General features: G+C 49.8%; 1 protein-coding gene across 1 annotated transcript in view; it reads right to left on the bottom strand.

Annotated features, from left to right (window-relative positions):
- Positions 1-4,254: 4,254 nt before the first annotated feature.
- LOC128458843 (keratin, type I cytoskeletal 13-like) overlaps positions 4,255-17,853 on the bottom strand; it is a 16,343-nt gene continuing 2,744 nt past the window's right edge. The window contains exons 2-9 of the mRNA XM_053443866.1: positions 17,340-17,402; positions 16,795-16,877; positions 16,552-16,708; positions 16,105-16,266; positions 8,713-8,814; positions 8,551-8,625; positions 4,663-4,811; positions 4,255-4,372 (exon numbers count right to left, since the gene is read on the bottom strand). Of these exons, the coding sequence (XP_053299841.1) occupies positions 4,255-4,372; positions 4,663-4,811; positions 8,551-8,625; positions 8,713-8,814; positions 16,105-16,266; positions 16,552-16,708; positions 16,795-16,877; positions 17,340-17,402 (909 nt within the window). The remainder of the gene's footprint in view (positions 4,373-4,662; positions 4,812-8,550; positions 8,626-8,712; positions 8,815-16,104; positions 16,267-16,551; positions 16,709-16,794; positions 16,878-17,339; positions 17,403-17,853) is intronic.

Here is a 17,853-nt window from a genome sequence, read left to right as displayed (position 1 = left end):
GAGGAAGAAGGAGACAGGAGTGGTCTGTCTTCTGGAGCGAGTGAGAGGAGACGATCAGGTCGCTCCTTTTTAAAGCTGCTGCTCAGGGGGGGGGGGGCAGAGTCAAAGAGCCACACCCAGCCACAGGTGGGTGTGGCTCCAGAGGTTTTTATTCAATTAATCACTTTTTAAAATCTCAGCTTCTTCTGTGGCCGAGGAGGAACTTCTTCTCAGAAAACGTTTCTCCAAACCTGTTGACTATTAAAGGATTCTATCTATCTGTCTAATATCTTCTGTAGCGGCTGAAACAGAGGAACCAGGAACCGTCTGAGGAGCAGTGACAGATTCTCTCTCAGATACAAAGAGCAGCTTCTCCACTGCAGGTCTCCAGCTCTTTGGTCAGCGCTGGTTTGTAGATCTCTGTCCACACAGGCTGCACTCCACTGTGAAGGCCCAGGTGGGTTCTCCAGGGAGGATCCACATTGAGGTTTTACACCAGCAGCTTGTATTTCTCTGACCACGCAGGTCCGAAGGGAACGATCCCTTTGAGCAAGGCAGCTGCTGAACCAGGGTCCTGAAGACGAGGGGCTCTTTCAGAAGCGATGCCAGGGAAACAGTTCTTTGGTCTCTGTTTGATGAACATCTCCCACCAACTGAACATGATCAGACAGTTGGTGAGCGCTCGGGTTCTTCAGAGTCGAGAGGCAGCGCTGCCCAGGTGAACCAGCAGAACCTTCAGAGGTCCTCAGGTTCTGCTGTGGGACTCAGAGGAACCACCAGTTCATCTTTCACACTTTGTTCATCTAATCACTGATTTGTCGGCTGCGTGACCAACGTTCACTTTAAATTCCTCTCGTGTTTGACTCCTTGAACTTCCTCTGACCTCGTCCTCCTGATTGACCTCCTGTCTCCTCCTGTGAACCTTCTGGGTTCAGAGAACAGACTGGTATCTGTCCCCCCCCCACATGCTTCTGATCTACGGGTATTTGGTTTGAAACGTCTCTGATAAACAAATGTTGTGATAAACTTAGTTTAACTAACTGTTCAGTTGACTTATAACTTTAACGACATGTGTTTGAGCCCAGGTTTTGTGCGTCGTGGTTTTGTGCGTCGTGGTTTTGTGCGTCGTGGTTTTGTGCGTCGTGGTTTACAAAGTGAATAAGATCGAAGGTTCGATGAAGACTGTTTCTTCTTCTCAGCAGATTTCTGGTGGAGTGTGAAGTTGGTGTTTCATCTGTGGAGCTGGAGAGTGAACGTGGGTTTGATTGACAGCTGTGATCTGCTGTCACATGTTGAAGCTTCAACCCTGAAGCTAAACCCCGTTCCCCCTGAACTCTGGCACTGATTGGTCGGCTCAGGTCTGTGCATGTGTGTGTGCAGGTGTGTGTGTATTAATAGATTCTATATGGACTTTCTACCTGCAGCTCAAGGCTACGCTCCATCACTGCTGTTTCTCAGAAGATTCAAACTGATCCAGGATCCTGTCACTGCGGTTCAGTCGGAGTTCAGGGTTCAATCCGTCCGCGACGTTTAATCCGAAGAAATCTCACTTGTTTCACTCATTGCTGAAAATAAACAACGGAAATACAAATCCTACCTTTTATTTTCTGAATAGACATTTTGATTATCAGCCATAATATTTCAGACTCAGCACCATCATTCGATTCTCCTGTAGAAGTCCAGGTCCAAACTATAATGGGTTTTAAGAAAAACTTATTTTACTACACTACCCACAATCCTCAGGTGTAGGTGGAGCTCACTGTTACCATGGGAATGCTCACCACATCCAATGGGATGGTTCAGTGGAACTAAACTATATTATCATATTAAAATGCTATGAACAAACATACGAGATATAAATTACTATAAATCACAACACTATATTGACAACAAGGTTCCATTCAAGAAGAAGCAGGAAGTGGTTGGAAAGGATCAGTGGATTATGGGATGTCGTAACTCTGCTGTATTGTTTGCAACATGCTTCACAGTGTACGACACACTGGAGCTAGCAGCGAACTACGAGAAGGAGCTAGCAGCGAACTACGAGAAGGAGCTAGCAGCGAACTACGAGAAGGAGCTAGCAGCGAACTACGAGAAGGAGCTAGCAGCGAACTACGAGAAGGAGCTAGCAGCGAACTACGAGAAGGAGCTAGCAGCGAACTACGAGAAGGAGCTAACAGCGAACTACGAGAAGGAGCTAGCAGCGAACTACGAGAAGGAGCTAACAGCGAACTACGAGAAGGAGCTAACAGCGAACTACGAGAAGGAGCTAGCTCAGTATTCATGTGGACGTCGCCAGAGGAACCAAAGATGAGTAAAAGGAGCATCATACAAACTGAACCAGCCCTGACTACTGCCCCCCTGTGGTTGTTCTGTTGTGCTCGGCACCAGTCAGCTGTCGTGTCAAGCTCAACAAGTCACTAGTTAAGTTGTGCGTCCAATAGTTGACAATCTCAACAGTGGACTTCACAATAGAACCAGAGAAGAAGTCTGATTCCGATGCTCTGGGATCAAGATACTTCAGTTTGGACCTGAGTGCTGGAAGCCTTCTCTCCAGTGAGTTTAGAAGTGATCAGTGATAGAGTTACAGTCGGGGTCACACTGAGCTCAGTGCCTTGCTAATGGGTTGGATTACTCAGCACCGACAGGATTTCATCCCTTCTGACTTCAGGCTGTTCTCTGGTCGACACCCGGAGGAGGCGTGAGTATAAACCATCTGTCAATCATCCCCAACACTGAAGTTTAACATTTGATTTTCTCTCCGAGTCACGCAGCTGCCAACGGGCTGAGATCCTCGTTCACACATCACAGCTGCTGGTTATTATATCATCTTTAGATTCGTGCTATCACTCTGCTGCTGCTCTGAACTGTCACATCATGAAACATTATATTTACGATCAGGTGGTCTGTCGACGGGTATGCAGCAGTCGCCTGAGGAGGAGGAGGAGGAGGAGGAGGGGGAGGAGGGGCTGAATTCTATTAAATCAAAATGTGGTTTGGATCTGACTTTTCCAGCTGACAGGTCCACACGCCGCCCGAGGCAGAACCAGTCTGTGATCAGCCAAACCGAGCCACTGACAGTCAGTGGACTCTTGTTGAACCACACACGTATGCAACAATCTGTCATCTCTCCATTGAATTCATAAGAGCTGATGTAAGAGCTGCTCAGCGTTTGTAAGAACTTGTTTCACGTTTTCATTTGAGTTTTCACTGGAGCGAAGCCTCAAGTTTTCTTCTGAGGAGCTTTAGCCTCTGAAGAACAAGCAGCAGCTCTTCACTGAGTTTATTTAAACGCCTGAAACACATCAGAACGTTTTTCTGTTTGACATTTATTTAACGTCTACTGAGATTTTTTTGTTTGGTTCATGTTCCATCTGCTAACATGGATGGGGACCTATACTGCAGCCTCTCACCAGGGGGCGATAGAGAGGATTTGGCTTCACTGTAGGGGGCCATCGTGTCGTCCATCTTTCTGTGTCTGTGTATATGAAGTTTATATTTGAGAGTAAAGTCTTGATTCTCTTGGTTTTAAATGTCCTCATTGGTCAATGATGATATTCGAGGTATAAGAATCATTTGTCCGCTCCAGGCCTCCGTACTCGTGCAGCTCTGCAGGAGGTTTACAACATTCACCAGCATTTCATAGTAAAGTATCTGATAAATCTTTTGAAAATCATCCATGTTTTTTTATAACCGTGCTCTTGTAGAAATATTCATTTTCTTCCTGTAAATCTTTGCATGAGAAAAGCAACCCAGTTAAATTCCCATGGAGCGTCTGGAGGTGAACGACTCTTCATCAGAGCGAAGGCCAGAGGCCGATGAGGATCCGATCCATCTGGATCCGGGCGTGAAGGGGCGTGTACGACGGCAGCTGCTGCCAGAACACTGACAGCCAATCAGACGCTTCCATCACAGGGCGGAGAGGAATTCATGTCCCCGGGGCGACCAGCAGGGGGCGGCATGGCTACTCCGTTCAGAGACACGCTCACACTGACGTCACCACAAAAGAAAAATCAACTCTATAGAACACATAATGTAATAACAATAATAATATGTGTAGTAATAATGATACATGTAGTAATAATAATGATTCATTATTATTTTCCCATCCAGATTCTCTATTTAAAGACATTTTGAAGTTGGGGTTAATTAATCTCATTTTCCGAGTCATGATTTGTTCTGACATCACAGAAACAGGAAACAGACGCTGGGACAGTTTGAACTGATTTGATTGGTTCTCGTCACATGACCACGATGGCGGCGCCCGGCTGCACCTCAGCGGATCTGGCTGGAGGTGGAGGAAGTTTTGGATGATGACGACACCACCATCCCATCAACCACCTCTTCCACCACCGTCACCACCCTCGTGGTCGTGGAGGAGGAAGTGCTGATGCTGTCGACCAATCAGAAAACAGCGAGTCAGAGTAACATCATGTCCTGTGTGTCTTTATTTCCCTTTGTACGTAAGTTCTAATTAACTCTTCTACGTTACTAGTTACTAATTACCTGTTACTGAAGTAATTTATACTCTCTTTTCACCTAAATACTTGATTGTTACTTCATTTTCCAATTAGTACTTATTCATTATACTGATTCTAGCTACTTAATAACTAATTAATAAAATGTTAGTTACAACATAAACATTTACAAAATACATGTGTGAGGTGTAGTTCTGCCTCTGACCTGCTGGCGGCCTCCCCGTCCAGCAGCCTCCTGTACTCTGTGATCTCCAACTCCAGACGCGTCTTGATGTCCAGCAGCGTCCGGTACTCCAGAGCCTGTCTCTCCAGCTCCGTCCTCAGCTGCTCCAGCTGCTCCTCCAGGGACGAGACCTGTGGTGAAGAGGAGGATGAAGAGCAGGATGAGAGGAGGATGGAGAGGAGGATGAGGAGCAGGAAGAGAGGAGGATGAAGAGCAGGATGAGGAGCAGGATGGAGAGGAGGATGAAGAGCAGGATGAAGAGCAGGATGGAGAGGAGGATGAAGAGCAGGATGAGAGGAGGATGAAGAGCAGGATGACAGGAGGATGGAGAGGAGGATGAGAGGAGGATGGAGAGGAGGATGAGGAGCAGGATGAGAGGAGGATGAAGAGCAGGATGACGAGCAGGATGGAGAGGAGGATGAAGAGCAGGATGAGGAGCAGGATGGAGAGGAGGATGAGAGGAGGATGGAGAGGAGGATGAGGAGCAGGATGAGAGGAGGATGAAGAGCAGGATGACGAGCAGGATGGAGAGCAGGATGAAGAGCAGGATGACGAGCAGGGTGGAGAGGAGGATGAAGAGCAGGATGACAGGAGGATGGAGAGGAGGATGGAGAGGAGGATGAGAGGAGGATGGAGAGGAGGATGAGGAGCAGGATGAGAGGAGGATGGAGAGGAGGATGAAGAGCAGGATGAGAGGAGGATGGAGAGCAGGATGAGGAGCAGGATGAGAGGAGGATGGAGAGGAGGATGAGGAGCAGGATGAGAGGAGGATGAAGAGCAGGATGAGGAGCAGGATGGAGAGGAGGATGAAGAGCAGGATGAGAGGAGGATGGAGAGGAGGATGAGGAGCAGGATGAGAGGAGGATGAAGAGCAGGATGAGGAGCAGGATGGAGAGGAGGATGAAGAGCAGGATGAAGAGCAGGATGAGAGGAGGATGGAGAGGAGGATGAGGAGCAGGATGAGAGGAGGATGAAGAGCAGGATGAGGAGCAGGATGAGAGGAGGATGAAGAGCAGGATGAGGAGCAGGATGGAGAGGAGGATGGAGAGCAGGATGAAGAGCAGGATGACAGGAGGATGAAGAGCAGGATGAAGAGCAGGATGGAGAGGAGGATGAGAGGAGGATGGAGAGGAGGATGAGGAGCAGGATGGAGAGGAGGATGAGAGGAGGATGGAGAGGAGGATGAAGAGCAGGATGAGATGAGGAAGAGAGGAGGATGAGGAGCAGGATGGAGAGGAGGATGGAGAGGAGGATGAGAGGAGGATGAGAGGAGGATGAAGAGGAGGATGGAGAGGAGGATGGAGAGGAGGATGGAGAGGAGGATGGAGAGGAGGATGAAGAGCAGGATGGAGAGGAGGATGGAGAGCAGGATGGAGAGCAGGATGAAGAGCAGGATGAGAGGAGGAAGAGAGGAGGAAGAGAGGAGGATGAAGAGCAGGATGGAGATGAGGATGGAGAGGAGGCTGAAGAGCAGGATGAGAGGAGGATGGAGAGGAGGATGAAGAGCAGGATGAAGAGCAGGATGAGAGGAGGATGGAGAGGAGGAAGAGAGGAGGAAGAAGAGCAGGATGGAGAGGAGGATGGAGAGGAGGATGGAGAGCAGGATGAGAGGAGGATGAAGAGGAGTATGAAGAGCAGGAATGAGAGGAGGATGGAGAGGAGGATGAAGAGCAGGATGAGAGGAGGATGGAGAGGAGGATGAAGAGCAGGATGAAGAGCAGGAAGAGAGGAGGAAGAGAGGAGGATGAAGAGCAGGATGAGAGGAGGATGGAGAGCAGGATGAAGAGCAGGAAGAGAGGAGGAAGAGAGGAGGATGAAGAGCAGGATGGAGATGAGGATGGAGAGGAGGATGAAGAGCAGGATGGAGAGCAGGAGGAAGAGAGGAGGAAGAGAGGAGGAAGAGAGGAGGAGGAAGAGCAGGATGGAGAGCAGGATGGAGAGGAGGATGAAGAGCAGGATGAAGAGCAGGATGAGAGGAGGATGGAGAGCAGGATGAAGAGCAGGAAGAGAGGAGGAAGAGAGGAGGATGAAGAGCAGGATGGAGATGAGGATGGAGAGGAGGATGAAGAGCAGGATGGAGAGCAGGATGAGAGGAGGAAGAGAGGAGGATGGAGAGGAGGATGAGGAGCAGGATGAGAGGAGGAAGAGAGGAGGATGAAGAGCAGGATGGAGAGCAGGATGAGAGGAGGATGAGAGGAGGATGAGGAGCAGGATGGAGAGGAGGAGGATGAAGAGCAGAATGAAGAACAGGAAGGAGAGGAAGATGAAGAGAAGGATGAAGAGCAGGATGGAGATGAGGATGAGAGGAGGATGAAGAGCAGGATGAAGAGCAGGATGGAGAGGAGGATGATAGGATGAAGAGGAGGATGAAGAGCAGAATGAAGAACAGGAAGGAGAGGAAGATGAAGAGTGTTATGGAGAGGAGGATGAAGAGCAGGATGAAGAGGAGGATGAAGAGGAGGATGAAGAGCAGGATGAAGAGGAGGATGAAGAGGAGGATGAAGAGCAGGATGAAGAGGAGGATGAAGAACAGGAAGGAGAGGAGGATGAAGAGCAGGATGAAGAGGAGGATGACGAGCAGGATGACGAGCAGGATGGAGAGGAGGATGATAGGATGAAGAGGAGGATGAAGAGCAGAATGAAGAACAGGAAGGAGAGGAAGATGAAGAGCAGGATGGAGAGGAGGATGAAGAGCAGGATGAAGAGGAGGATGAAGATGAAGAGGAGGATGAAGAGCGGAATGAAGAACAGGAAGGAGAGGAGGATGAAGAGCAGGATGAAGAGGAGGATGAAGAGCAGGATGAAGAGGAGGATGACGAGCAGGATGACGAGCAGGATGGAGAGGAGGATGAAGAGGAGGATGAAGAGCAGGATGGAGAACAGGAAGGAGAGGAAGATGAAGAGCAGGATGGAGAGGAGGATGAAGAGGAGGATGAAGACGAGGATGAAGAGCAGGATGGAGAGGAGGATGATAGGATGAAGAGCAGGATGAAGAGGAGGATGAAGAGCAGAATGAAGAACAGGAAGGAGAGGAGGATGAAGAGCAGGATGAAGAGCAGGATGGAGAGGAGGATGATAGGATGAAGAGGAGGATGAAGAGCAGAATGAAGAACAGGAAGGAGAGGAGGATGAAGAGCAGGATGAAGAGGAGGATGACGAGGAGGATGAGGAGGAGGATGAAGAGGAGGATGATAGGATGAAGAGCAGGATGAAGAGCAGGATGAAGAGGAGGATGAAGAGCAGAATGAAGAACAGGAAGGAGAGGAGGATGAAGAGCAGGATGAAGAGGAGGATGACAAGCAGGATGAAGAGCAGGATGAAGAGGAGGATGAAGAGGAGGATGAAGAGCAGAATGAAGAACAGGAAGGAGAGGAGGATGAAGAGCAGGATGAAGAGGAGGATGACGAGGAGGATGAGGAGGAGGATGAAGAGGAGGATGATAGGATGAAGAGCAGGATGAAGAGCAGGATGAAGAGCAGGATGAAGAGGAGGATGAAGAGCAGAATGAAGAACAGGAAGGAGAGGAGGATGAAGAGCAGGATGAAGAGGAGGATGACAAGCAGGATGAAGAGCAGGATGAAGAGGAGGATGAAGAGGAGGATGAAGAGCAGAATGAAGAACAGGAAGGAGAGGAGGATGAAGAGCAGGATGAAGAGGAGGATGATGAGCAGGATGAAGAGGAGGATGAAGAGGAGGATGAAGAGGAGGATGAAGAGGAGGATGAAGAGCAGGATGAAGAGGAGGATGAAGAGCAGAATGAAGAACAGGAAGGAGAGGAGGATGATGAGCAGGATGAAGAGGAGGATGAGGAGCAGAGGAAGAGGAGGATGAGGAAGACGTCTCTTCAGACTGATCTTCAGAACCAATCACCTGCAGTTGGAACCTGGTGAGCTTCATGGAGAACCGGTTCTGAGTCTCAGCCACAGTCGCCTCCAGAGACGCTTTCTGCACAGGAAACAGACTTTCAAAATAAAACCAGCCGTGACTTGCTGGTCTGAGACTCTCAGATCTGATCTGGGTCACATGACTCACCATGCTCAGCGAGCGCTTGACCTCTGTGACCTCTGTGACCTCTGAGTGGGACGTCTGCAGCGTGGACGTCTGGGTGATCACCTCCTTGTTCAGGGACTCCGTCTACAGGGGACACAGGGACACGTCAACAGACACGTCAACAGACACGTCAACACACACGTCAACAGACACGTCAACACACACGTCAACACACACGTCAACAGACACGTCAACACACACGTCAACAGACACGTCAACAGACACGTCAACACACACGTCAACAGACACGTCAACAGACACGTCAACACACACGTCAACAGACACGTCAACAGACACGTCAACACACACGTCAACAGACACGTCAACACACACGTCAACAGACACGTCAACAGACACGTCAACAGACACGTCAACAGACACGTCAACACACTCGTCAACAGACACGTCAACACACACGTCAACACACACGTCAACAGACACGTCAACAGACACGTCAACACACACGTCAACACACACGTCAACAGACACGTCAACAGACACGTCAACACACACGTCAACAGACACGTCAACACACACGTCAACAGACACGTCAACAGACACGTCAACAGACACGTCAACACACACGTCAACAGACACGTCAACAGACACGTCAACACGCACGTCAACAGGCACGTCAACAGGCACGTCAACACGCACGTCAACAGACACGTCAACAGACACGTCAACAGACACGTCAACACACACGTCAACAGACACGTCAACAGACACGTCAACACACACGTCAACAGACACGTCAACACACACGTCAACAGACACGTCAACACACACGTCAACAGACACGTCAACAGACACGTCAACAGACACGTCAACACACACGTCAACAGACACGTCAACAGACACGTCAACAGACACGTCAACACACACGTCAACAGACACGTCAACAGACACGTCAACACACACGTCAACTCACACGTCAACAGACACGTCAACAGACACGTCAACAGGCACGTCAACAGGCACGTCAACACGCACGTCAACAGACACGTCAACAGACACGTCAACACACACGTCAACAGACACGTCAACAGACACGTCAACACACACGTCAACAGACACGTCAACACACACGTCAACAGACACGTCAACACACACGTCAACAGACACGTCAACACACACGTCAACAGACACGTCAACAGACACGTCAACAGACACGTCAACACACACGTCAACAGACACGTCAACAGACACGTCAACACACACGTCAACAAGCACGTCAACAGACACGTCAACAGACACGTCAACACGCACGTCAACAGACACGTCAACAGACACGTCAACAGACACGTCAACAAGCACGTCAACAGACACGTCAACACGCACGTCAACACGCACGTCAACACGCACGTCAACAGACACGTCAACACGCACGTCAACACGCACGTCAACACACACGTCAACAGACACGTCAACACACACGTCAACACACACGTCAACAGACACGTCAACAGGCACGTCAACAGACACGTCAACACACACGTCAACAGACACGTCAACACACACGTCAAAAGACACGTCAAAAGACACGTCAACAGACACGTCAACAGACACGTCAACACACACGTCAACAGACACATCAACAGACACATCAACACACACGTCAACAGACACATCAACACACACGTCAACAGACACATCAACAGACACGTCCACACACACGTCAACAGACACATCAACTCACACGTCAACAGACACGTCTACAGACACGTCAACAGACACGTCAACAGACACATCAAAACCCACGTCAACAGACACGTCAACAGACACGTCAACACACACGTCAACAGACACGTCCACAGACACGTCAACAGACACGTCCACACACACGTCAACAGACACGTCAACAGACACGTCCACACACACGTCCACACACACGTCAACTCACACGTCAACAGACACGTCAACAGACACGTCAACAGACACGTCAAGAGACACGTCAACAGACACGTCAACAGACACGTCAACACACACGTCAACACACACGTCAACAGACACGTCAACAGACACATCAACAGACACATCAAAACCCACGTCAACAGACACGTCAACAGACACGTCCACAGACACGTCCACAGACACGTCAACAGACACGTCCACACACACGTCAACAGACACGTCAACTCACACGTCAACAGACACGTCAACAGACACGTCAACAGACACGTCAACACACACGTCAACAGACACGTCAACAGACACGTCAACACACACGTCAACAGACACGTCAACACACACGTCAACAGACACGTCAACAGACACGTCAACACGCACGTCAACAGGCACGTCAACAGGCACGTCAACAGGCACGTCAACACGCACGTCAACAGACACGTCAACAGACACGTCAACACACACGTCAACAGACACGTCAACAGACACGTCAACACACACGTCAACAGACACGTCAACACACACGTCAACAGACACGTCAACAGACACGTCAACACACACGTCAACAGACACGTCAACAGACACGTCAACACACACGTCAACAGACACGTCAACAGACACGTCAACACACACGTCAACAGACACGTCAACAGACACGTCAACAGGCACGTCAACACGCACGTCAACAGACACGTCAACAGACACGTCAACAGGCACGTCAACACGCACGTCAACAGACACGTCAACAGACACGTCAACACACACGTCAACAGACACGTCAACAGACACGTCAACACACACGTCAACACGCACGTCAACACGCACGTCAACAGACACGTCAACAGACACGTCAACAAGCACGTCAACAGACACGTCAACACGCACGTCAACACGCACGTCAACACGCACGTCAACAGACACGTCAACAGACACGTCAACACACACGTCAACACACACGTCAACAGACACGTCAACACACACGTCAACACACACGTCAACAGACACGTCAACAGACACGTCAACAGACACGTCAACACACACGTCAACAGACACGTCAACACACACGTCAAAAGACACGTCAAAAGACACGTCAACAGACACGTCAACAGACACGTCAACACACACGTCAACAGACACATCAACAGACACATCAACAGACACATCAACACACACGTCAACAGACACATCAACACACACGTCAACAGACACATCAACAGACACGTCCACACACACGTCAACAGACACATCAACTCACACGTCAACAGACACGTCTACAGACACGTCAACAGACACGTCAACAGACACATCAAAACCCACGTCAACAGACACGTCAACAGACACGTCAACAGACACGTCAACACACACGTCAACAGACACGTCCACAGACACGTCAACAGACACGTCCACACACACGTCAACAGACACGTCAACAGACACGTCCACACACACACGTCAACTCACACGTCAACTCACACGTCAACAGACACGTCAACAGACACGTCAACAGACACGTCAACAGACACGTCAACACACACGTCAACACACACGTCAACACACACATCAACAGACACATCAAAACCCACGTCAACAGACACGTCAACAGACACGTCAACAGACACGTCCACAGACACGTCAACAGACACGTCCACACACACGTCAACAGACACGTCAACTCACACGTCAACAGACACGTCAACAGACACGTCAACAGACACGTCAACAGACACGTCAACACACACGTCAACAGACACGTCAACACACACGTCAACAGACACGTCAACAGACACGTCAACACACACGTCAACAGGCACGTCAACAGGCACGTCAACAGGCACGTCAACAGGCACGTCAACACGCACGTCAACAGACACGTCAACAGACACGTCAACACACACGTCAACACACACGTCAACAGACACGTCAACACACACGTCAACAGACACGTCAACAGACACGTCAACACACACGTCAACAGACACGTCAACACACACGTCAACAGACACGTCAACAGACACGTCAACACACACGTCAACAGACACGTCAACAGACACGTCAACACACACGTCAACAGACGCGTCAACACACACGTCAACAGACACGTCAACAGACACGTCAACAGACACGTCAACACACACGTCAACAGACACGTCAACAGGCACGTCAACAGGCACGTCAACAGACACGTCAACAGACACGTCAACACACACGTCAACAGACACGTCAACAGACACGTCAACACGCACGTCAACAGACACGTCAACAGGCACGTCAACACGCACGTCAACACGCACGTCAACAGACACGTCAACAGACACGTCAACACACACGTCAACACACACGTCAACAGACACGTCAACAGACACGTCAACACACACGTCAACAGACACGTCAACAGACACGTCAACACACACGTCAACAGACACGTCAACAGACACGTCAACACACACGTCAACAGACACGTCAACAGACACGTCAACAGACACGTCAACACACACGTCAACAGGCACGTCAACAGGCACGTCAACAGACACGTCAACAGACACGTCAACAGACACGTCAACACACACGTCAACAGACACGTCAACACGCACGTCAACAGACACGTCAACAGACACATCAACAGACACGTCAACAGACACGTCAAAAGACACGTCAACAGACACGTCAACAGACACGTCAACACACACGTCAACAGACACATCAACAGACACGTCAACACACACGTCAACAGACACATCAACACACACGTCAACAGACACATCAACAGACACGTCCACACACACGTCAACAGACACGTCAACTCACACGTCAACAGACACGTCAACAGACACGTCCACAGACACGTCAACAGACACGTCCACAGACACGTCAACAGACACGTCAACACACACGTCAACAGACACGTCAACAGACACATCAACAGACACATCAAAACCCACGTCAACAGACACGTCAACAGACACGTCAACAGACACGTCCACAGACACGTCAACAGACACGTCCACACACACGTCAACAGACACATCCACACACACGTCAACAGACACATCAACTCACACGTCAACAGACACGTCCACAGACACGTCCACACACACGTCCACAGACACGTCAACACACACGTCAACAGACACGTCAACAGACACATCAACAGACACATCAAAACCCACGTCAACAGACACGTCAACAGACACGTCCACAGACACGTCAACACACACGTCCACAGACACGTCAACAGACACGTCCACACACACGTCAACAGACACGTCAACTCACACGTCAACACACACGTCAACAGACACGTCAACTCACACGTCAACACACACGTCAACACACACGTCAACACACACGTCAACACACACGTCAACAGACACGTCAACAGACACATCAACAGACACATCAAAACCCACGTCAACAGACACGTCCACAGACACGTCCACAGACACGTCCACACACACGTCCACACACACGTCAACAGACACGTCAACTCACACGTCAACAGACACGTCAACAGACACGTCCACACACACGTCCACAGACACGTCAACAGACACGTCAACACACACGTCAACAGACACGTCAACAGACACGTCAACACACACGTCAACAGACACGTCAACACACACGTCAACAGACACGTCAACAGACACGTCAACAGACACGTCAACACACACGTCAACAGACACGTCAACAGGCACGTCAACAGGCACGTCAACAGACACGTCAACAGACACGTCAACACGCACGTCAACAGACACGTCAACAGACACGTCAACAGACACGTCAACACGCACGTCAACAGACACGTCAACAGGCACGTCAACACGCACGTCAACACGCACGTCAACAGACACGTCAACAGACACGTCAACACACACGTCAACACGCACGTCAACAGACACGTCAACAGACACGTCAACACACACGTCAACAGACACGTCAACAGACACGTCAACACACACGTCAACAGACACGTCAACAGACACGTCAACAGACACGTCAACAGACACGTCAACACGCACGTCAACAGGCACGTCAACAGGCACGTCAACAGACACGTCAACAGACACGTCAACAGACACGTCAACACACACGTCAACAGACACGTCAACACGCACGTCAACAGACACGTCAACAGACACATCAACAGACACGTCAACAGACACGTCAAAAGACACGTCAACAGACACGTCAACTCACACGTCAACAGACACGTCAACAGACACGTCCACAGACACGTCAACAGACACGTCCACAGACACGTCAACAGACACGTCAACACACACGTCAACAGACACGTCAACAGACACATCAACAGACACATCAAAACCCACGTCAACAGACACGTCAACAGACACGTCCACAGACACGTCAACAGACACGTCCACACACACGTCAACAGACACATCCACACACACGTCAACAGACACATCAACTCACACGTCAACAGACACGTCCACAGACACGTCCACACACACGTCCACAGACACGTCAACACACACGTCAACAGACACGTCAACAGACACATCAACAGACACATCAAAACCCACGTCAACAGACACGTCAACAGACACGTCCACAGACACGTCAACACACACGTCCACAGACACGTCAACAGACACGTCCACACACACGTCAACAGACACGTCAACTCACACGTCAACACACACGTCAACAGACACGTCAACTCACACGTCAACACACACGTCAACACACACGTCAACACACACGTCAACACACACGTCAACAGACACGTCAACAGACACATCAACAGACACATCAAAACCCACGTCAACAGACACGTCCACAGACACGTCCACAGACACGTCCACACACACGTCCACACACACGTCAACAGACACGTCAACTCACACGTCAACAGACACGTCAACAGACACGTCCACACACACGTCCACAGACACGTCCACAGACACGTCAACACACACGTCAACAGACACGTCAACAGACACATCAACAGACACGTCAAAACCCACGTCAACAGACACGTCAACAGACACGTCCACAGACACGTCAACACACACGTCCACAGACACGTCAACAGACACGTCCACACACACGTCAACCGACACGTCAACTCACACGTCAACAGACACGTCAACAGACACGTCCACACACACGTCAACAGACACGTCAACACACACGTCAACACACACGTCAACAGACACGTCAACAGACACATCAAAACCCACGTCAACAGCCACGTAAACAGGCACGTCCACAGACACGTCAACAGACACGTCCACACACACGTCAACAGACACGTCAACTCACACGTCAACAGACACGTCAACAGACACGTCCACACACACGTCAACAGACACATCAACTCACACGTCAACAGACACGTCAACAGACACATTAACAGACACATCAACAGACACATTAACAGACGTGGAGGCACAACGAGCAGGTGACCTCTTGTGTCACGCAGCCGGCAGGCGGCCTCACCTTGTTCTGGAACCAGCTCTCCAGCTCTCGCTGGTTCTTGGCGGTGATGGTCTCATAATGTTCTCTGATCTCCGCCATGACACCCGTGAGGTCCCCCCCCCGAGCGGCGTCCACCTCCACGTGCACCTGACCGCTCATCTGAGCACGCATGGCCAGCAGCTCCTAGAGAGAGAGGGGGGGGGGGCATTGATATAACATTTTTATTTCTTACACATATCGTGATGTGCTCACATTATGAAACATGTCATTAATTACATCATTAATTCATATTTGAGTCTGTGGAAGATTCCTGCCGTTGGGTGTAATATGCAGCACAAACACTGGAGGTCGCTAGAGGAGCTAATGGATCTCACTTCATCACATGAAACTATCACGCCCCCCCCCCCCCCCCACGGGCTGAGCTCAATCTTTGGATTCAGAGTTTCTATCAGAACCAGAGTCCCTCACCTCCTCGTGGTTCTTCTTCAGGAACAGCAGCTCCTCCTTCAGGCCGTCGATCTGCAGGCTCAGGTCCGACTGGTCCAGGTTCATCTGCTCCAGGACTCGTCTCAGTCCACTGATGTCAGCCTCCACCGACTGACGCAGGGTCAGCTCGCTCTCAAACCTGCAGCAGGAGGCAACGTAACAACCTACTGGACCACAACTACATGACAACACAACAACAGCACAACAACAAGTTGTCACGCTCACTTGGTCCTGAAGTCGTCCGCCGCCAGGCGAGCGTTATCGAAGCTGAGGTGGACGGCTGCGTTCCCCCTGATGGCGCCTTGAACCTGAGAGGAAGGTGTGAACTCACATTATTTTATTTCTCAAATGATTCTCAATATTAATAATAACTTTGATGTTTTATTTTCCTGCTTTTATCTGTGCTCTTTGTGAAGTAAACACTGTTTTGAAAGTTGCTCTATGAACAAAGACATAAGATAATACAACATAATTTAAAAGAAAATAATAAAACAGACAAAAATCTTTTTGGTAAAAGTGAGTTTTCAGAGACGATTTAAAAACGTTAAGTTTTAAGGGTGAAACTATTTTGTGTACAGTGCTTGAGTAAATATACTTAGTTACTTCATAGTATTGGTAATAGAGGGTTTCTTATTTTTCATAAATTTCCTTCATTTCAAAGATGAAAAGTTTTCAATCTGTTTCAGTTGTTTTTCAACATTTGAGTAAAAAGACTGAAACTAGATTTTGAATTTCCTCATGAAGAGATGAGGTCACGGAGGTCACGTTACCTTGGTGGTGATGTCAGCGATGCTGGTGGAGAAGCTGCTGTAGTCTCTGGTGGACGGTCCCACCTTGCCAGGCGCGGCGCGTCCCATTGGGCAAGTCGGGCAGTTGCCCAGGGCCTCGGGCCCTGGGCAACTGCAATTTTTCAAATAAATCACTCCTCATGTCCTCCTTCATTCTATATGAACCCAATAGCAAGACAGGCTTCATCGTACTTTCTTTTCAACTTGGTTTTTGAACACTGTGTCTTGTTTGTCACTGACCGGCTGCTTAACAGGAACGAGCTCTGATCTCACTCTGCGTCTCTGAGCGAATGTGAGAGGGCGGAGCCCCGGGGCCTGTGTGTGTGTGTGATGTCTGGGGACACACACGCACACACTCGCCCGCACAACACTGTACAGCAGACCTGGGCATTGTACGGCCCCCGGGCCGCATCCGGCCCTTTGGCTGTCTGTGACCGGCCCGCGTGAGGTCAACGGAATATTAGGAATCACATGTAAATAAGTGAAATTCATGCAG

The sequence above is a fragment of the Pleuronectes platessa genome, chromosome 16 (genome assembly GCF_947347685.1).
Source record: "Pleuronectes platessa chromosome 16, fPlePla1.1, whole genome shotgun sequence".
In the NCBI taxonomy this organism is placed as follows: domain Eukaryota; kingdom Metazoa; phylum Chordata; class Actinopteri; order Pleuronectiformes; family Pleuronectidae; genus Pleuronectes; species Pleuronectes platessa.
This window is presented reverse-complemented; position numbering and strand designations above follow the sequence as displayed.